The 23745-nt window shown below is 35.0% G+C and overlaps 1 protein-coding gene across 3 annotated transcripts in view; it reads right to left on the bottom strand.

Moving 5' to 3' along the window:
* The window catches only part of LOC125828795 (chloride channel protein CLC-c-like), a 1181495-nt gene that overhangs the window by 975133 nt on the left and 182617 nt on the right, over positions 1–23745 (bottom strand). Inside the window, exon 1 of one of the 3 annotated variants that reach the window (XM_049508119.1) lies at positions 20448–20451. The exons of 1 other annotated variant lie outside the window; for it this stretch is intronic. In XM_049508119.1, the coding sequence (XP_049364076.1) occupies position 20448 (1 nt within the window). In that variant the 5' untranslated portion in view covers positions 20449–20451. Of the gene's footprint in view, positions 1–19729; positions 19734–20447; positions 20452–23745 lie in introns of those variants that run through there. One more of the 3 variants, XM_049508117.1, reaches the window with a different exon arrangement.

Genomic DNA, 23745 nt, shown 5'->3' with positions numbered 1-23745 from the left:
TTTTTCAATATGAATATATGGGAACTAAGTATTCCAAGAGTAAATGCTTTTACATTTAAAATAAGCGGAAACCTTGATTTCCAAATGAGTTTATGAGGAGTTTTGAGCACTATATCTTTTAAGAGATTATTTTGAGAAATAATCTCAAAGTTGAGAATGAGGAAATGTTTTTAAACATATGAGCATGAGTTATATTATTGGGAGTAGTATTGAGCACCGACATGGGGATGAGTTCAAACAATTCAAAGTCCTCATAAACCATGTATGCCAACTTGATGGTCATACTTTTTAAATGATTCATTATTTCTCATAGCTTAGTGGATCCACATAGTTGAGGATGTCTTATACTCCAGAAAGGTATAGGACAGTTCTGGCAGCGTGGACGAGACATTGTATCATCACATAGCTCATAGTATTTGTTATCGGTTAGAGAATCTCCCAAATAAGAGTAAAAGATCTATTATTGTATTTTTAAATACATTTTGTTATTATCTACTATTTTAAAAGCTTTCTTTATAGTGCATCTCTATTATTGCTTTTATATTAAACTGAGTTGAGTATTTCTGAGTTTGAGTAGCTCTGAGTATCCTTGAGTTGAGTTGAGTTGAGTTGAGTTGAGTTGAGATGAGGTGAGTATGTTCTTCCTTTTTATCAGTTCAAGCTTATGCCTATGTTTTAGAGTTCCCCTTTTATGCTCATACATTCCATGTATTGACTCCATTTGGTCTACATCTTTCATGATACAAATAGAGGTAACTAGAGTCATCAACAAGCGCTCCGTTGATACCACTTGCAGTCCCAGAGTTTGATTGGTGAGCCTCCTTGCTTTCCGGAGGGCTCTACACTATGCTTTTATTTTAGTTTGTTAGGATGATCAGGGGCCTTGTCCCGACATCCATCGTAGTACTTAGAGGCTTCATAGACAGTAGAGTTTTGAGAAGTTTGTTTCATTTTTAATTGTTAATGTTCTAGACTTGAGTTGCCTGTTTTGGCTAGTTGAATAGTTTCTTTAAAATATTCTGAGTTATCTATTTTGAGACTATTTGAGAAAACCTTTACTTTTGAGTTCATCTAATGTTGAATAATTCTTCCACTGAGTATTGAGTCAGGCCAAGGGTTTGCTTGGAGACCAGCAATGGTTCTCGAGTTCCAGTTACGTCTAGGGTGTAGGCTCAGGGCGTGACACTTACCTCTACTTCGATGTTGACTTTACCCGAAGGCTCCGATGGGTTTGATGTTTATTGTGATACTTCAAGGATTAGATTAGGGTGTGTTCTTATATAAAATGGAAAATTTATTGCTTATGCTTCAAAGCAACTTAAGATTCATGAAAATAACTATCACACCCATGATATGGAACTAGAGGTGGTTGTTTATTCCCTAAAGATTTGGAGGCATTAGTTGTATGGTGTCCATGTTGATGTCTTCACCCACCACAAAAGTTTGCAATATCTGTTCAAGAAAAATGATCTAAATATTCTCCAACATATATGGATAGAACTCTTGAAGGACTATGATACGAGTGTCCTTTATCACCCAGGCAAGGCCAATGTGGTGGCTGATTCCTGAAGTCGGTTGTCTATGAATAGTGTTACACATGTTGAGGATGATAAGAAAAAATTAATTCGTGATGTTACCATACTAGCTCAACTAGGTGTTGGGTTGGTTGGTTTAAGTGAGGGTGGTGTTTTTGTTCATAATGGTTCAGAGTCGTCTTTTGTGTTGGATGTGAAAAACAAGAAAGGTCTTGATCTGATTTTGGTTGAGTTGAAGGAAGCGGTTCTTAAAAAGTCCGTTGAGGTTTTATCCCAAGAGGTAGATGGTGTGTTTCGATTTCAAGGTTGTTTATGTGTTCCTAATGTTGATGAATTGAGAGAGAAAATTTTATCAAAAGCACATAATTCTCAGTATTCCATTCACTCGGGAGGCACCAAGATGTACTGTGACTTGCAGAGGCTTTATTGGTCGAATGGGATGAAGAATGATATTGCAGAATTTGTGGCGAAGTGTCCTAATTGTCAACAAGTGAAAGTTGGGCATCCAAATTAAGTTGGGAGGTTTGTCCCAAGATATTAGTATTCCTACTTGGAAGTGGGAAGATTTGAATATGGACTTTATTGTTGGTTTACAACACCTAGGCGACAACATGACTTGATTTGGGTTATAGTAGATTGTATAACAAAGGCATCTCATTTCATTCCCGTCAAGGTTTTATTCGGTGGAAGATTATGCTAAGTTATATCCAAGGGAAATGGTTAGGTTGCATACAGTGCCCCTATCTATACTCTCTTATCGTGGTACCCAATTTACTTCTCAATTTTGGAAATCTTTCCGAAAAGACCTTGGTACTCGTGTCAAGCTGTCATGACCTAAAGTATATCCTAGGCGTAACATGGTGTATAGAATCCCTAGAGGCCCTACACAAACCACTTAACATACATCATACAAGATAATAGAATTAAAGACTTTAAAAGATAACATTTTATACATCAAAAGAGTTTGACAAAGTGGAAGTCTAACATAAGTCTCAAAGCCATATAATACATCATAAGGGAAGTGATTGGAACGTAACCCATACATCACATACAAAGTCAGAAACAAAAAAGATATAAAGCAATAAAAGAGTCTCGTTCCTCGAAACATGAGGACTCAACAATTTTCAAAGCCTATGCAGATTAGACTGGCCATAAGTATGGGAGGTAGGAGCGTCGGACCCTATATCCATGAAATAATGTAGACATAAATTGCATTAGTACATGAAATGTACTAAGTATGAGGAAATATGCATAAACATAGGCATGATAACACAAATAACTTAAAATAAGTAGATATGATCACATTAAATTATTCAAAATATTTAAAGAAGAGTTGACATGAAAATCATGTAAAAATGGTCAAGTACATTAACATAAAGGAAATAAGAAAAGTTTTGAAAAAAACATAGTCATTTTGTGAGATCTTAGCTTTAACCAACAATAAGACCATGAAAGCTATATCATGGAATCTGGTACATCACTCATACCAAAAAAAGGGAATCTACTTGCCAAGGTAGAATCCGTATATATCATTATTTTGCTAAGCTGGATCCACTAGCTAGGTCATTTAAGACATCCGACGGGGGCACGTAGTTGGGACTAGAGGTTGCTACTAGAGACTACCCTATTTAAGCCTCCACATCAAAGCCCTCTTGATGCTATGTCTAAATCCTAACGGAATAGATAAAAGTCAAATATCAATTTAACATAGGGAAATCCAATGATCAATACCAATCCACATTTGCAAGATCAAAACATATAGAATAGCTCCTTAAAAATAATTCAACATGGATGAGAAACCTTTCACCAATGTAAATTCGTTTGTGTCACGACCCAAGCCTAGGGCCTAGACGTAACATGGCGAATGAGGAACCCGAAGGAACCCCAAACAAGCCTCTCAAACTTGTCATCACACTTCATCGGTCGCGGAAGTACATTCAACATTAATTAACGGGAAATAGGGACTAAGGGCAAACCATTTCAAAATGACATCATAGAACAAGAGTCAAGCTCATTTACAAAATACTTGTCCAACGCACACCTCTACATACATAGATAAGACGGGGCCATGACATACTACCGGCTCCCCTCATAGTCAAAATACAATTGCAAGCTAAAGTCTCAAAACATAGGAGTAGGAAACATAACATAGCCCTCGAATCATTGAGGACTCACCAACAACTCGGATAAGCACCGTACTAGCCACGTGAATGGAGAGAAGGATCAAGAGTAGCTCCGGTCCCTACATGGTGACATCATGTAGGCAAAATATGCGTTAGTACTTGGAATGTACTAAGTATGCGTGGTGCAACACAACAATAGACAAGGACACAATCGAAATACAAGAAATAGTTTCATAGGCATTATGAATAACAATATGAGGATGCATGATCAAAGTGAAGTCAAAACATGTTTAAGTAAATCTATACTAATAGTAGATATCATATGTGTATGCATGATCCAACCAATCTATAACCCCAACTTAGGATGGGGGATGCCGTTCACACCCAGACACCCTGGTGGCAAGGTATAAACCCCTCACATGGTTGATGTTGGTCACACCCCAAGCATTCTAGGTGGTGAGATATAAACCTCTCACATGGTTGATGTTGGTCACACCGCAAGCATCCTAGGTGGTGAGATATAAACCTCTCACATGGTTGATGTTGGTCACACCCCAAGCATCCTAGGTGGTGAGATATAAACCTCTCACATGGTTGTCCGGTTCTTTTCCCCCGGACCGGGCATGGTCATGCAACACTTTATATAGGAAATTCCCATTAGGCTCTAATGCAATCTCACGTATAGAATGAACATATACACAAGCTTAGTTTGTCATCAACACATCTCTGGATTTCCATACATCTCATAACTCAAGCTTTAAAGCATCGATTCATCAATTCTCCATAGTTGGACATTTTGTCAAACACCTTGAAGGCATGTAATGGAATCAAAGAGCATGGAAAATAGGGTAGTAATTATGCAGCCAAACCAGTGAACAACCTACAACAACACTTTTTTAACACCCACAATACCACATGAAAATCTCCACATCCATTCCAAATTTAGGTTCAAGTTCTAGAGTCACAACATTCTTAAAACAATCACTTTTCATGTTTAAAATTCAATGTGCAGGAAATTATTACAAAGAACAAGACTAATTTATGAATCTTAACTTAAACCATGAATTAGTGAGTAGAATAGAGTCTAGGTACTATGGGTGGAAGGACCCATGAGTTCAACACCACATACCTTGAGTTTTTATGAAGGTCTTGAGAGTGTCTTCAATGGAAGCTTGGAACTTGGAGCAAGAGTCTCTTCAATCTTGAGGAAGGTTTTGGATTAGGGTTCTTGAGAGAACTTGAGAGAAAATGTGTCTAGGTATGGGAGAGGTGTTCTGGGAAATGTTTTAGAGATGGAAATTGAACTAATGGTATATAGTAAATAACATATGCCCTTTGGAAAAATGGTCCAACACTTAGAAAAAAAAATGAGGCGGGTGAACAGTAAAAACGCTCACTGGAAATTGCCTTTCCTGCCGGACAGATTTTACGAAAATGGGCATAACTTCTTCATCCGAACTCCGAATGAGGTGAAACGAAATGCGTTAGGTAGCTAACTCAAAGGGCTTTCCATGGATATGTTATTGGCCACCCAATAATTTGTGTTCTAGGAGATATGACCCTCCAAAGTAGACCCTCGAAAAAGGCTTCACTTGGAAATTTTGGATTTTGATACGGTTGCTCTAAAATTTGGGTTAGACCCATTTCCCACTCAATTTGACCCCCTAAACAAGAATATGAAGTCGGATTTTCGAAAAACGAAACAGATTTTTTTATATATAGCTAAACAAGTTTCCGGTAACTTCCGAAGCACATTTTTAAGAACTTTTTGGGTCATTTCAGTTTGTGAGAAATACCTTTCACAATCATGATCATTATAGTAAGTGAGAAATCCTTTCACAATAACATTGATATTTTCCTTTCAAAGCATCATTAAATCATTTATAATAACTTCATGAAAACATGCATATCTTCATAGATTCATAATTCATAGTACATAACCTTCCTCATGGGTTCTCAAAAATCATGGATCATGCATGGGTTAACATAATTTCAGCTAAACATCATGAATTAACATAGAATCATGAATAACAAATCATAATTGAATGAAACCCATAAGATTGAATTGAAACCCTAACTTGAATTAATGGAAATTGAATTGGGGATTTGATATCCTTGGGACCCATGGAGGAAATGACTCCATGGATGAATACACTCATACCTTGATGCTGTAAGTCCAAAAAGAATGGAGGATTGGAGACTTGGATGAAACCCTAACTCGTCTTCTTCTTCCTTAGCCTTGAGAGAATTAGGGAGGATGAATATGAGTAATTTGGGGATTAAAACCTTTATATAGGGCTTAAGGTAAAAGGCAAAATGACATAGTTTTGATTTAAAGCAATTAGGAGAAATGATGCAAAAGCCCTTAAAATTAAGTGTCGACCCTTCTACGGACTGTCCCGGTCAACCCTATAAATGATCAGAGACTCTTTATTTGGACAACTTTTTAACGGACACAATCTACGATTCATAGGTCTTTCGATGCTTTGTAGAAACAACCTTTGACCCTTGAAATTTCAGTAAGTCTGGGACTCACCTATGAGACCTATCTACGACTCGTACAATGGTTGACAGACAAACCTGGTGAACCATAAAAAGAGGGTACTGGGACTTGATTTTAGAAAACTGTTTTCCTAGTTCCTACGGTTGCCTATCCACCCGTAGAAGCTTCTATGGTCCGTAGATGGGACCCGTAAAACTAGACTTCAGTCCAAAAATTTATTTTCTTCCTTTTCCAAGTTCTGAGGTGTTACAATATCTCCCTCTTGGGAACATTCGTCCTCGAATGAGACTCAAGGCATTACAAAGAGAGTAGGGGAGTATATCTAACCCAACAAGAATTCAACTTCATCAACAACACATAATCAAGGAGGAACATCAACTCCAAGATAAAGCATACTCAAAACATCATTTCATAAGGTATATATGCAAATCCTACTCAAATGAACATAATCATATGGAAATAAATCAAAGCTAAATCAAGATCTCAAAGGAAAGTTTTCATGAGCATGCATGCATGAGGAAACATGAGAATGACTAAGAGATGAGGATGGATCACAATGAACTAAATACCTCAATCTAGAGTATGGTTGGAGGGAAAGATATGGGGTAACATGACAACATATCGACCTCGGCCTCCCAAGTAGGACCCTCAACTCTTTGATTCCTTCATAAGACCTTTACGGACGCAACTTCCTTATTCCTCAATTTCTTAACTTGCCAGTCCAAAATCTCAACCAAAACTTCTTCATAAGAAAGACTCTCCTTTATAACAAGACTCTTCAATGGTACAATAGATATCAGATGACCAACACATTTCTTGAACAAAGAGACATGTAAAACTGGATGCACCAATGCTAAGTCATTCAATAAGTCAAGTTGATAAGCAACCTTACCAACATGCCTCAAAATCTGGTATGTTCCCAAATAACAGGGACTAAGCTTTCCTTTCTTCCCAAATCTAATCACATCCTTCATGGGTGAAATTTTCAAGTAGACCCAATAATTTATATCAAATTCAAGATCTCTCCTTCTAACATCAGCATAAGACTTTTGTCAACTTTGAGCCATTTTCAACCTTTCTCTAATAATTTGAACTTTCTCCATAGCCTCATGTACTAATTCGAGACCTATCAAAGCAATCTCACCAACTTAAAACTAACCTATAGGAGATCTACACCTCCTACCATAAAGAGCCTCAAATGTAGCCATACCAATACTTGAATGATAACTATTATTGTAAGCAAACTCAATCAAAGGCAAATGATCATCCCAATTACCCTTGAAGTCAATCACAAAATCTGTCAACAACATCTTCCAAAGTTTGGATAGTACGCTCTGCTTGCCCGTCCGTTTGAGGATGAAAGGTCGTACTAAGCTTAACACGAGTACCAAGGCCCTTTTGGAAAGATTTCCAAAATTAAGAAGTGAATTGGGTACCACGATCAGAGATAATGGACAAGGGCACTCTATTCAACCTAACAATTTCCCTCAAATACAACTTAGCATAGTCCACCACCGAATAAGAAATGTTGACTGGAATGAAATGATCTGATTTCGTCATATGATCTACTATAACCCAAATCGAGTCTTGTTGTCATCAAGTGTGGGGTAAGCCAACAATAAAATACATATTCAAATACTCCCACTTCCTAATAGGAATGCTAATATCTTGGGACAAACCTCCCAGTTGTTGGTGCTCAACTTTCAGTTGTTGACAGTTAGGACACTTAGCCACAAATTCTGCAATATCCCTCTTCGTCCCATTCTACCAATAGACGTCCTGCAAGTCACGGTACATATTGGTGGCTCTCGTGTGAATGGAATATCGATAAGTATATGCTTCTAATAAAATTTTCTCTCTCAAGTCATCGATATTTGGAACACACAAACGACCTTGATATCAAAGCACACCATCTCCCCCGTGGGAGAAAGCCTCAATAGACTTTTTAAGCATCGCTTCCTTTAACTCAGTCAAGATCGGGTCAATACCTTGTTGCTTTCACATCCAACACAAAAGACGATTCTAAACCATTATGAACCATAACACCACCCTCATTAGAATTGACTAACCAAACACCCAATCGGTCCAATCTATGAACATCACAAACCAACTCTTTTTTACCTTCCTCAACATGAGCAACACTATCCATTGATAATCGACTAAAAGCATCTGCCACCACATTCACCTTATCGGGGTGATATAGAACACTCATTTTGTAATCCTTTAGCAACTCTAGCCACCTCCTTTGGCAAAGATTTAGATCATTTTGCTTGAACACATATCACAAACTTTTATGGTCGGTGATGACATCAACATTGACACCATATAAGTAATGCATCCATATCTTTAAGGAAAACACAACCATCGCTAGTTCCAAATCATTGGTAGGATAGTTCTTTTCATGAATTTTAAGTTGCCTTGAAGCATAAGCACTAACCTTCCCATTTTGCATAAGGCACACCCTAGTCCATTCCTTAAAGCATCAAAATAAACAACAAACCCATTGGACCCTTCTTGTAAAGTCAATACCGGAGCGAATGTAAGTCCATCTTTCAATTCTTGGAAGCTCTTCTCACACACTTCTGACCTTAAGAACTTAACTTTCTTTTGGGTCAATGTCGTCAATGGAGAGGCAATCCAAGAAAACCCTTCAACAAACCTTCTTTAATAACCAGCCAAACCCAATAATCTTCAAATGTTTGAAGGGGATAGGGGTCTAGGCCAACTCTTAACCACATCTGTCTTCTTAGGATCTACCTCAATACCCTTACCGGAAACAATGTGACCAAGAAAAGCCACAGATCTCAACCAAAGCTTGAATTTACTAAACTTTGTGAATAGTTATTGGTCCTTGAGGACTTGCAACACAATCCTTAAATGATCAGCATGTTCATCTTTACTCCCTTAGTAAATCAAGATGTCATCGATAAACACAATCACAAACATGTCAAGATATTGTATATACACCATATTCATCAAATCCATAAATGCGGTCGAAGCATTAGTCAACCCAAATGACATTACCAAAATCTCATAATGACCATACTGAGTCTAAGAATCCATCTTTGGAATGTCATCTTCCTTCACCCTTAATTGGTGATAACCTGACCGTAGGTCAATCTTAGAGAAGTATCTCACTCCTAATAGTTCATCAAACAAATCATCTATTCTTGGAAGAGGATAATTATTCTTAATGGTAACCTTGTTCAATTGCTGGTGGTCAATGCACATGCAAAGTGAACCATCCTTTTTACAAACAAACAAAACTAGAGCACCCCATGGAGAGCTACTTGGTCGGATGAAACCCTTATCCAACAAATCTTTCAATTGCTCTTTGAATTCCTTAAATTTTATTAGAGCCATAAGGTAAGGAGGAATAGATATATGTTGAATATCTAGGAGAAGGTCAATCCGAAGTCTATTTCCACTTTGGGAGGAACACCGGGTAAATCATCGAGAAACATTCTAGAAACTCATTAACAACAGGGACCGACTCAAAGATAGGGGCTTCGGAATCCATATACCTAACCCGAATAAGATGGTAAATACAAGCCTTAGAAATCATCTTTCTAGATTTAAGATAAGAAATAAACTGACCCTTAGGCATTGAATTTCCCCCCTTTCCACTCTAGGACGGGCACATAAGGAAATTGAAACTTGACTACTCGCGTTCTACAATCAATAGAAGCATAAGAGGAATGGAGCCATTCCATACCAAGAATAACATCGAAATCTAACATATCAAGCTCTACAATATCAACATGAGTGACTCAATGGGATAAGGAGATAGGACAATTTCTATAGACTCTCTTAGCCACAATAGATTTACCATTAGGTGTATAGATAGAAAAAAAGGTCTATAAACACATCCGAAAGAGCATCAAACCTCATAGCTACATATGGCGTCACAAAAGGCAAGGTAGCACCAGGATCAAGTAGAGAATACACATCAAGATACATGACTTTCAACATAGTGGTAACCACATCAAGAGAATCCTCTTGCTCATGAGGAGTTTAGAGTGCATAAAATTGGTTTTGCTTTGGAGAACTTGAACCCGAACCACTAGGTGGAGCTTGCCTACCATCCCTTTTCTTGTCATTTCTAGATGGGAAATCCCTCAAGCGGTGACCACTCTTTCCACAACTAAAGTAATTATCCATACCGATCATACATTTTCCCAGATGACTCTTTCCATACTTTTGGCATGTGGGAACTGAAGATCCATTACCACCACCATTTCCTCCTTGAGGCTTAGGTTTAGGCACCCTATCCTTGTTGAACTTATGATTTGGAGCATTGTAGGAACCTTGACCGGAAAACCATTGTTAGAACCTAGAACGACCATGTCCATCGGAGCTTGAATGTGAAAAGTCACAATCACCGGTCTTTTCCCTCTTTTCCTCCCTTAACCTTTCCTTAAGTTTCTCTTCTTCGATTTGTTGAGCATGAATCATTAGGCAAGAAATCTCCATTTCATTGATGAGCATGGCAGTATGACATTCCTTAACTACCTTCTCGGACACTCCTGAAACAAACTTAATCATCCTTTCCCTAGGATCGGCAACCATAGTAGGAGCATATATAGACAATTGCATGAACTTCAAGGAATACTCCTTCACACTCATATTTCCTTGACGAAGGTTAATGAATTCAAGTACCTTTGCCTCCTTCATCTCAAGGGGAAAGAACCTATCAAGGAAAGCAACCTTAAACTTTTCTCAAAAAAAAGGACCCGCATCAACCGCTCTCTCTTCCTTCCATTGGTTGAACCAAACTTGAGCAACACCCTTAAGATTATCAGTGGACAATTTCGCCTTCTCCAGCAGCGTCACTCCCATGATCATCAAAACCTTATACATCTCACCAATGAACTCTTGAGGATTTTCCTCAACCTTAGAACCATGAAACTCCAGAGGATTCATTCTAGTTAATTCCCTTACTCTAGATGTCGTTGTACCCACATATGGGTTCACTGGGACCATAACCTCCCTATTAGCTTGAGTTGTCAGTGCTTGGGCCAAAACTTGATAATTAGCTTGAAACTTTGCATTAGTCACGTGTTCGGCCAAAGGGTTGGCCGGAACTTGAGGAGCTTCTTGAGAAACTTGAGGAGCTACTCGTTCCACATTCTCATTCACTTTTCTCCTAACATAAGCTCTTCGAGGGGACATATATTGAAAGGGATTAGATAAGGATTAGGAAAAAGACATATATAGTTACACTTTATCGCATGACTTTAGAATAATAAAAGAAGTGGAATTTCCTAAGCATTTTATAGCCTCTCATTCATAAATGTGGTGCACTTCACACTCATGAACATGACTCTGCTCAATGTGTCTTGTGAGACATCCTAGGACCTTGCTAAACCTTGTGCTCTGAATACCAAGTTTGTCACGACTCAAAGTATACCCTAGGTGTAACATGGCATATAAAACATCAAGAGGCCTTGCACAAGCCACTTAGTATACATCATACAAGATAATAGAAATAAAGACTTTAAAAGATGGACTTTTATACATCAAAAGAGTTTGACAAAGAAAAAGTCTAACATTAGTCACAAAGCCATCTAATACATAATAAGGAAAATGATTGGTACACAACTCATACATCACATACAAAATCGGAAACGAAAATGACATAAAGCAATAAAAGAGTCTTGGTACTTGAAACATGAGGAATCATTAATCTTCCAAGCCTATGAAGAATCACCTAGCCACGAGTATGGGAGGTAGGATCATTGGACCCTACATTAGTGAAAAAATATAGGTACAAGTATGCATTAGTACATAGTGTGTACTAAGTATGAGGCGATATGCATAAACATATGCATAATAGCATTAATAACTAAAAATAAGTAGGCATGATAATATTGAAACATTTGAAAGCTTTAAAGAAAAGTTGATATGAAAATCATGGAAACATGGTCAAGTATATTAACATAAAGGACATAAGAAAAGATTTGAAGAAAACAATGTTATTTTGTTTGATCTTAGTTTAACCGACAATAAGACCATGAGAGCTATACATGGAATCCGGTATATCCCTCATACCGAAAGAATGGGAATCTACTTACCAAGGTAGAATATGTACATATCATCATTTGCTAAAGTGGATCCACTAGCTAGGTCATTTAAGACATCCTACGGAGGCACGTAGTTTGGGACTAAAGGTTGCTACTAGAGACTACCCTATTTGAGCATCTACCTCAAAGCCCTTGCGGTGCTAAGTCTAATCCCAACGAAATAGATAAAATTCAAATATCAATTTAACATAGGGAAAGGACATTATCATTACCTATCCATATTTTCAAGATCAAAATATAGAGCAACTCCTTAAACATAATTAAACATGGATAAGAAAACATTTCACCAATGTGAATTCATTTGTGATAAATACCTTTTACAATCATGACCATTATAGTAAGTGAGAAGTCCTTTCATAATAACAATGATACTTTCCTTTCAAAGCGTCCTTAAATCATTTATAACAACTTCATGAAAATATGCATATCTTCATAGATTCATAAGTTTGAGTAGTTTTTAGTATCCTTAAGTATTCCTTGAGTTAAATAAGTTTGAAAAGAGGTAATTATGTTTCCTTTTTATCAAGTTCAAACTTATGTTATGCTTTAGAATTCCCTTTACATGCTCGTACATTCCATGTACTAAGCCATTTGGCCAGCATCTTTTCATGATGCAGATACAGGTATTCAGGGTCATCAATAGGAGCTTCGTTGATACCACACAGAGTTCGAGTTAGCTATGGTACGTCTCCTTGCTTCCGGAGGATTCCATTTACTTTCAGTTTTATCAGGAGGTCGTGGGTCTTGTCCCGACTTCCATCTTTGTCATTTAGAGGCTTCATTAATAGACAATAGTGTTTCAGAAGTTTGTTCATTTATATTGTTAAAAGTTTTAAAGACTTAAGTTTCCCATTTTGGGGCGAGTTGAATATATTATATTATTCAGAGTTTTCTTTTGATGTTAAAGCTTTGTATTTAAGTTTCATGAATTTTTATTTAGTTTTAAGCTTTGTATGCTTGAGTTAGTCTTTCTCATGTAGTCAACCAGGATGAGGGTTCGCTTGGGGACCAGCAATGGTTCTTGAGTGCCAGCCACGTCCAGGGTGTAGGCTCAGGTCGTGACAAACTTGGTATCAGAGCCTAGAGTTCAAGAGTGGTGTCTATGAAGTCGTGTTAGTAGGGTCTTATTTATGGTTGTGAGGGCCCCACTTCTATAAACGAGGGACTACATACATTTAAGAAAAGTTTTCCTTCTTTCATACTCTTAATCGTGCAATAGAGCTAAGTCATAGAGATTTATTCATACTCATGTGTTCTCAGATTCATTCGACTACACATCATACTAGAGGTGGTTGGAAATTAAAGCGTAAAGATCCTTATGGATGAGTTGTTCTTAGCAAAATCTTGAGGAAGTCATGAGACTACATAGGGGCTTGAAAGAAGCCCAAGAGTAAGTTAAGTGTTCAGTTTCAGAGGAATGAGCCCATAATTATATGAATCATGCGTTTGAGCTAAAAGAGAGTTGTACTATTTTCCCTAAACCTTGTTTCAGCTGAGATCCTTATAAGGAAGTATGTTTAGAGCTTGGGTAAGATTTTCACCTGAAAAGGTAGCATGAGTTACAAGATCATGAGCAGTAGTAATGAAAGAGCCCAGAGTTAAAGGAAAGTATGCAGAGGTTTAGTAATCCTAGAAAGGGAGATAGTGATGAGGCAAGCTATGTTATAATAGTCATGCACCCAGTAAGTTATTGATGAGGAGTTTTCCCTAATGGGTAGAGTAATAGTTGATAATCAAGATGAGATAGAGTATATATTTGTTAACCAGAATATAGTTGATGTTGATGTTCCATCGTGTTAGAGGAGACTAAATTCATGTGTTGAATAAGAGAGCAGAGTATTTATGAAGTGATAGATCTAAGCTAGGCTTATGATTTGTTTGAGAGGGTCATGATGTTCAGAAGCTTATAAAACTGATCAAGTAATGAGGTATAGTATGGTAGGCAAGCAATCATATTGATATTTGGATTTAATAATAAACATTAAGCTAGAATTTGAGATGAGTGTCATGATCAAAAGAATGGCAACATGAGGGTAATGATGTTAGTCTTTAGATTTGATCTAGAAGACATAACATAGAGTAGGTGAGCAATTGATATGTTAATTGTAATTAATATGAGCAGTACAAGTGAGAGACCCTAACCTTTAGATAAGGGCAGTGAAGTGTGGCTAAGTCAGAAGAGGTTAAGAGAAACACCTTAGAAAGAGGTCTTAGTACCTGCCTATTGAGAGTTCGGTAGTCATGAAATAAACTTCTCCCATGTGTTAGAGTAAAAGAAGATGTAGACCAGTTTAGAGTTGATGGAATAGGTCCATTGCTTTCAAGTGACAGCTTTAGACCTTAGGAGGAGATGACAAGATAAGAAATCAAGTCAAGTGTTTGAGAGTAAGATAGTAATGAGTTCCAAAGAGTTTGGGGGATATCTTTTTAGAGGTCCTTTTAGTAGTGGAGTGATGTTAAAGAAAGAAGGTTAATGATCTTATTGTGATAGTGATGGTGTGTTTATTCCGTCTAAGGTTATTAATGAGGAGGAAGAAAAAGATGAGGTTTTCTATGAGAAATAGTTAAAGGGGAGCCCTAGTTGGTTTCGAATAGTAATGCGGACAATTCTAGTTAGTATGACAGAGATGATAAGAGTAACCCCGTCTCATACCCAGTCCAGCCGTCATTCGTGGATGAATGATCCCAAGGGGGAGATATTGTAACACCCCAGAAATGTTTTTTGAACTAAAACTCAAACCATCCTTCGTTGTGAGTAGGATTTTACTGAGGAATTTAAGATTTATTAAGTGTTAAGGTCACTACATGTAGCACCTTGAGTTCCAAAAAGAACTAAATTGGAAATAGCAAAATCTGAAATTTTGCAAGTTATGCTTAAGTTATGAGTTTTGGGTCAACTTAAAATGACCATAACTCTCAGTACAGGATGATTTAGGTGTGACATAAGATGGAAAATGAAATTTCTTTGAATTGTCTTTCCAACGCCACCGAGTTTGCTAAGTTTCGAGTTCGTATGAGTGAGATATGTCCTTTCGAAGTTAGGTTGTCCAGTTAAGGAAAGTTACCCGAAAATAGTAAGGGGTATTTTGGTCTTTTCCTTACCCAATCTGATTTAATTCATTTTTAGTAATATTTTAGGGGTCTAATCTGATTAGGTTCAGTTTTATAATCCTAATCTACGCCTAGGGTTTTAGTGGATAATTTAAGAAGAGAAAAGATGAGAAAAGAGGAGAGGATCAAGCGTTCATCGAGATTCATGCGGTTTTTCGCCATGGGTTTGATCCCTAAGAGGTATGTAAGCTTCCATAGTATTGAGTTTGTTCACGCACACGCCAATCATGTTAATTTCAGCGTTAAGTTCGTTCTAGAAAGTTGAATGTTAGATGTTCTTGAATTGTGTTCTTGAAATTGACTTCCGTTCTTGAGTTAAGATGCGAATGTTGAGTTTCTTGAGGAAATCGTATCGATTTTAGAGTTGTATTTGATTAGATTCTTGTGTACATAGGTTGAGTATCTTAATCTAAAGAGAAATTGAGAAAAAGAATCGAATCTAGGCGAATTAGGGTTAGAAAACGAAGAAGGAAAAAGTCGGGAGAATCTGGCACCTTGCTCCGCGTCGCGGACCTACCCTCCCTATGCCCAGAATCTTTCTCCGTGTCGCGGAGAGGTCATGGACCATTCTGCCTCAAAAATTTGCAACCAAAATTTTAAATGCATCTCTGCGACACGAACTTGCTTCCAGATAGTGATTTCTTGATCGTTTCTCATGTTTAACCATCTAAAAATACTCCTAAACATCACGAGATATTTCCTATCACAAATCATAACCTTGAATTCATATTTCAAATTCAAGGTATAGTTAAGAGTTAAGTCTTTAGAATTCTTTCAAACATTTTGAGAAGTCCTTTTGAGGAGTCTTCTACAGTTTCTAATAACTTGTTTCAACACTCAAGTAAGTGAGCACGAGAATGAGGAGAATGTATTCATGAGTCTACACTATCACCGAGATCATTCATATCATGAACCATAACTCTTGAATTCATAATTCACATTCAAGAGAGTTAAGAGTAGAGTTCAAAAGAGCCTTTAAGTTCAATTGAGAATCCTTTGAGATCAACTATCGATTTTGAGTTGAGTTTTGAGGAAGTAAGTATGAGAATGAAAAGAGTAGCATACATGAGTTTCATATTGTTATGTAGATTCTCGAGTCGAGTTGTTTCATGCTCATAATTCCACATGAACCCTATGAGTTGAACATTCTTGAGATGAGTTGTATCCTGAAGTCCATGAGTTGAGTTGTTCATGCCCATAATTCCACATGAACCCTCTGAGTTGAGCATTCTTGAAATAAGTAGTATCATTGAAATTCTTGAGTTCTGAGTTGTTGAGTTTCGTGTATTAAGTTCTATGTATGGTTATTGAAAACCTTGAATTGAGTCTTTCACGTCCATAATTCGGCATGAACCTTATTTTAAGAAGTCTTTTCACAAATTGTTTTAAAACTTGTTTTAAAGACTTGAGCACTGAGTTGAGAAAGAGTAAAGTTGAGTTCATTTTCTTTAAAATGATATATGGGAACTTAAGTATTCCCAAGAGTGAATGTTTTTACATTTAAGATGAGAGGAAGCTAAGATTTCCAAAAGAGTTTTGAGCAATTTGAGTAATATCTCTTTTAAGAAAAAAGATTAGTTTTGAGAAAGAGTTTCTAAAACATGATTAGTATGACAATCGAGTATGTCATCAATGCTTAAGCAGTATGGTATCTAGATATACCATCAATGTTTATGCAGTATGACTTCCCGAGTCATCAATGATCATATTAAAATATGATTTTGATATGTTTTTTTTTAAAGAGTTTTCAAGAGCAGTTACCTATTTTAAGAGGGTAGTTTGAGCAATTATCTCAAACCAGAGAAAGAGTTATGTTTTTAAACATATGAGCTGAATATATTTTGGGAGTAGTATTGAGCACCGATATGGGGACGCGAGTTCATAATAACTCAAGTCTCCATAAACCATGTAGCCAACGTGGGTAGAAAGGGTCATACTTTTTAGATGATTCCTTAATGTTTTTTAGCATAGACTAGTGGATCCACTTAGTTAAGGCGTTCTATATGACGACAAAGTATAGGACAGTTCTTGCTGCGTGTGCAAGACGTTGTATCATCACTTAGGCTCATAGTGATTGTTGTCGGTTAGAGAAACTCCCACAGAGTTATATTGTATTTTTATATACACGTTGAGTATTATTGTATTTTACAATACATTGAGTTGCTATCCACAGTTTTACATCTTTCCATATATATTACATCTTTTACTATTACTTTATCCTTGAGTACTTCGAGTTGAGTACCTTCGAGTTGAGTAACTTGAGTTGATATGTGCTTCATTGTATCTAGTACCTTATTGTTGAGTTTCACTGAGTTGAGAACCTTATTAGTGAGTTGAGTATCTTATCTTTGAGTACTTCTGAGTTGAGTAAGTTTGAGTAGTTTTGAGTATCCTTGAGTATTCCTTAAGTTGATTAAGTTTGGAAAGAGGTAAGTATGTTTCCTTTTTATCAAGTTCAATCTTATGTTATGCTTTAGAATTTCCCTTACATACTTGTACATTCCATGTACTGAGCCATTTGGCCTGCATCCTTTCATGATGCAGATACATGTATTTAGGGTCATCAACATGAGATTCGTTGATAGCACATGGTGTTCGAGTTAGCTATGGTGAGCCTCCTTACTTCCGGAGGATTCCACTTACTTTCAGTTTTGTCAGGAGGTCGTGGTTCTTGTCCCGACTTCCATCTTTGTCATTTAGAGGCTTCATAGATAGACAGTAGAGTTTCAGAAGTCTGTTCATTTATTTTGCTAAATGTTTTAAAGACATAAGTTGCCCATTTTGGGGAGAGATGAATATATTATATTATTCAGAGTTTTCTTTTGATGTTAAAGCTTTGTATTTAAGTTTCATGAATTTTTATTTAGTTTTAAGTTTTGTATGCTTGAGTTAGTCAGTCAAGATGAGGGTTCACTTGGGGACCAACAATGGTTCTTGAGTTCCGGCTACGTCCAGGGTGTAGGCTCGGGTTGTGACACTTACGTCAAATCCAACTAGTTCTATAGTTGTTCAAGGTACCGATTTGAAAGAAATTAAATTCAGAATGTGATATGTAGTTATTAGAACCTATCCCAAAAGAAACAAAATAACTAATAATAAGTCAATAATTAATCTTATCATCTTAATAAGAGTCTACTTCTTTTCTCTTCTACCCCAATCTATTATAGAGTGTTTGGTGTAGACAATTGAAATGGAATTATTCTATAAGATAAGTGACTCATGAGCTTTGCAGAGAGGTTTACGTCACTACAATCAAATTGCAGTGACTTTATATATTTTTCATGATGCTATTTTCATGTGTCTTAAATATTTTGAGTTTATCAAGATATTTATACTTACAAAACAACAAAAAATATATGCATATCATGAGTAATCTTCTTGAAAACTCAGAATACTCAAATTCACCTCTTGCCCAAATGCTCATTTATTACATTAATCAAAATAGATTTTATAACTTATCATTACCTCTTTTTCCTTTTTAAGAGGAAAGGTCTCTTAGTCATTTTTCCTTCTAAACAAGACTCACATGTTGGTAGTGACTTCACTTTCAATGAACCGTTATGTCCATCCATTAACCAACCTCAAAATTTTATTCAGAATAAATGACTTAGACACTAATGTACAAATAAGTTTCATTTAATTTAAAAGATATTTTCCCTTATGAAACAGATTAATATAATTCAATTCATGAGAGACAATACTAATAAAAGAATCACGCATCAATATACCACAAGAAATGAAATATTCATCAAACTCAATGATAGGAGAGTTACAAACAAATATATTAAATACCCATCTCTTATCTAGTTAGAAACTGAAAATAATTTCTTCTAACATAAGGTACATGTACAATGCATTCTTTGAATTAATATCTTATCTCTACCAAAAGAAAGACTTAAGTATTACTAATGAGATATAATACATTAAATAGATAATAATATTTCGAATAATCCTAAATAACAAAATTCAGGGCTCATTTATACATATATATATCCATGCATCTCGAATAGCCAATCGATGAGATTGGAGAACTACTCATGCAATAGATATGTACAATGACCGATTATTCACTCCATAAACTTATACAGACCTAACTCAGATGGAGAGTCTACTGTTAGTTTAAGTCAAATAAAAATCCTCTAGTTACATTGATCCAATCTTATATTACTCAGTTTAGGAGAGTTAATACAAATTATCAAAACTAGACGATTAAATACATAGTGACTTGTATCAATTTCATCCGATAGGGAGGAAGGTCTAAGCTAGCACATAAAACTATTCACTACTATTTAATCAACTATGACCAAAAACTCATATAACGATCCAAAAAAAAATTAATTTCTTACTAGGTCGTTCTTATGAATCTACCAAATTTCAGATCAATCGGAGTTCTTTTTTTTTCGAATCAAAACTATCATCAATTTGGTTGAAAACATTATATGGTCAAAATAGAATTTAAAATTTTCTTGTTCAAAAATTCTTATCACATGACACATATCTTCATTTGTGAAATAGATTCACAAATCAAGAACAAAGAACAAAATTCTAAAAACTATTTACTTTATCTGAATACTATTTTCCAAAAATCAGCATGTTTATGTATACACTATATACAAAAATTCAAAACACGCCACATAGATATCCATGCATCTTGAACAATAAATTTTAATGAAAAAATAGCTACTCATACAATATACATATATGGTGTTAGATATTCACTCTAATAAATTTAAAACAAAAGATAAATTAAGTCAAGTGAATATCATTATCCCTAGATCCTTTGATCCAATCATATATTACTCAGATAGGGAGAGTCATTATAGATAATCAAAACTAAAGATTAAATTTTAATGACTTGTATTAATTTCATCCGATATGGAGGAAGGTCTAAGCCAACTCATGAACTTAATACTTCACTAAAATTTAGCCATGAATGCCATAGAGAACAATCTCTATCACCACTATATCATAGTCGAGTAATTTTCAAGATAAAAAATATCTAAAAACATTATCTAAACGACCTCAAATTGCCAAATCACTTCATAACAATGAGTATTTTTAATTTGATCATTTCTGATGACCCTACCGAATTTCAGATCAATCAGAGTTCAAAAATAATATTTTTCTCCAAAGTTATGATCAAATTCAGATTCAATAGATTTCAAGAAAAATAATCAGATCTATATCCTTATCATATATCAATTCATGTTAACTCATCATGTGTAATCATGTACCACATATAACATAAATAAAACAGATATAAAGGATGTCATTCATACTAAATCAGATTTTAATTCTAAAGAACAATTTTAAAATCATTTTAACGACCTCAAAAAAATATAACCACATATCAATGAGTACTTTTCTTACTAGGTCGTTACCAATGAACTTGCCAAATTTCAGGTCAATTGGAGTCTATAAAAAAAAATTATTTCCAAAGCTATGACCAAATTCAAATTCAAGTAATTTAAGTATCTTTAGGAATTAAAACAATATGACCTACATTCTTATCACATATCAATTCATGTTAAATAACCATGTGTAATCATGTTCCAAATTTAACATAAGCACAATTAACATAAAGAATGATCTTATCATATTCAAATCAAATTTTAATCCGACAAACTACCTAAACCCATCTAAACGATTTTCATTGGAACCATCAGATTTCATAAAATTCATGACCACCTTAACCATGACCAAATTTGCAAAATGATCATTTTAGGCAAGGTATAAGATTGAAATAACTTGATTCAGATTTCACTCTCCTTTAATAAATATAACATGAGCATAAGGCATACGCTGCGTCCTTCCTTTTACTAAGACACACAACACCTTCTTATATCAAATTGTCTTCTCGATTAATACATCTAAGAATTCAAGATATAACGTTTTCTCTTTTTAAGTGAAAACCTCAATATCTCTTCTCATGAATTAATTAAGTGTCACTAGTATCTAAAGGTAAGTCTCCATTTGAGTAATCAAGCCTTTACTAGTATACATTTATGCTGGACAATTTATACATAATACATTGAATATATCTTAATGACTCAAATAAATAGACTACATTCGTAAATCTTATTTGTTAATCATAATTCTCAATTCATATATTATAATCTCACATACATAGAATAGTAAGAATTTCTAATAATTCCAAATAAACAAACCACTTAATGGTAACAATTTATTAATTATAAAATTCTTAATATATACTGGTTAATATATTCACGTGAGAAAAAGAAAGACTATGCCCATTAATAAAATCCTTTTCTATTCAAAATCAACCCAACAACACTTTAACTCTTTCTAGTGAATCACTGCTCTAAACGTGACAATGAAGAAACTTAGAAATCAAGTTATCCATGTAATCATGATTTAAAATAAGAAGGAAAAGATTTGGCGAGGAACCTAAGTCACAAGAGGAAATACTGTGAAACACCATAACATCTTTAAAATAAATTTAAAGAAACAAGGTTTAGCCGCCATTAAATTTCAAGAATACATGGCTCCATATTTTGTTTTTCTTATACAAAATTTTAAAGAAAAATATTCAGCCGCCATTCAGGCTTCAGCAACACATGGCTACATATTTTTATTTTTCTTATACAAAATTTTAAAGAAAGAATTCAGCCGCCATTCAGTTGTACATGGATACATAATTTTTTTTTTTGTTTTTCTAAAAACCTATTTTGAATCATTAGAGATTGACTCGTGTACCACCGTCACGGATATAAACACCTTGACATTCCACTTCCTCTTGAACATAATCGAACATATATACAAACATATTTCAGATTATCAATGCGAACATGACACTTGATGTCAATTGTTGGAAAACATATATGTACAATAAAAGCATATTAGAATTTGACTACTTATATGAATAATAAATAACTAAATTATTTAGGTTAGAACACATATAATATGCTAGAACACAAACTTATTGAAATTTAATTTGATAAATACCTCTTAAAGTATGATTAGATACCTTCAAGCGAATCCATAAATTAGACAGACCTTCAAACTAACCTACAAGATCGACATCAGCTATGGTCTTCCACAGTGATCCCAAGTTCACATCCGAACTCTCTGAATACTTGGATGGGCAAGCATGAATAGAAACCTTCAATTTTCTCTTTATAGGTTAGGAGAATCCCACTTATAGACAATCCAATAAGGAGAAGAAAAACCCACACTTTTTAAAAAAAAAAAAAAAAACTTGCGTTGTTCTTGAAAAAGCAAGAATAAACTTACTTCTTTCCTTCCTTTTTTTTTTTAGAAAAAGGATTTTGAGTTCTAGTTAAATATGGGAGGGACCACAAAATTAATTACCGAATTTCCCTATTATGAAAATAATTTCAAATAATTAATTTGAGTTATTCTTACCATAATAAATTACAAATCATTCCATTAGAAATTTGTAATTGCACTCCTCTATTTATATTTCGAAATTCCCCATTAAACACTTATCTAATTTCCCATGTTAAGATTACAGATACTAATCAATAAATTAAATTACTGATGAATTTAATTTAATGATTAATTTCCTTTAGAGCACTACTTAACTTATTTCATGTGTCGGATTCATAAATCCACTTGCAAGGTTTGACACGATGAAAACTTATAAGTTTCTCAAAAAGGCATATCAATCAATCTCTATAACGAGACATGAATTTCATCAACTAACTTATTATTTCACCAATATATATTATTATCATCCAATCTACCAAGCATATTGACCCATCTCAGAATATCACCTTTTAATAGATCAAAACGATAATTAATATATACAAATCATAATAGCTATATCAGGATTAAGAATATAAGTACATTTAATAGTTTAGAGAATATATTTTTGTCAGCCAGTCTAAAACAACTATCTCTACTCGGCCTCATTCAATACATACAAAATGCACTAGCACAAGAAGTTGAAACTATACCGTTCCCATAATCAAGATAAATTACATATAATTGTGTGCTACAATCGTACCGATGGTATGTCCAATTTTCATCTTAGATTGTGAACAAAAAACTTTACACTTATAAGAACCGATGATTTAGAGCCTGTTTGGATGGGCTTTTAAGCTGGTCAAACTGGCTTTTAAGCTGGTCAAACTGGCTTAAAAGCCAGTTTTTGACTTATTAGAGTGTTTGACAATTATTAAAGTGACTTATTTTAAGTCAAAAATGACTTATTTTGAGCCAAAAGCTAAAAGCTAGGGGAGGGGAGCTTCTTTTTTTTTAACTTAAAAGTCCTTTTATGTTGACCAAGTATATTACTTTTTTGCCCTTAATTCTTTTATACAATTTCCAAATTGCCCATATTGAATTATTATTATTATTATTATTATTATTATTATTATTATTATAATATTATTATTATTATTATT

This window comes from Solanum verrucosum, unplaced genomic scaffold, assembly GCF_900185275.1.
Source record: "Solanum verrucosum unplaced genomic scaffold, falcon-dt-bn FXZP01000198.1, whole genome shotgun sequence".
NCBI classification, from domain to species: domain Eukaryota; kingdom Viridiplantae; phylum Streptophyta; class Magnoliopsida; order Solanales; family Solanaceae; genus Solanum; species Solanum verrucosum.
This window is presented reverse-complemented; position numbering and strand designations above follow the sequence as displayed.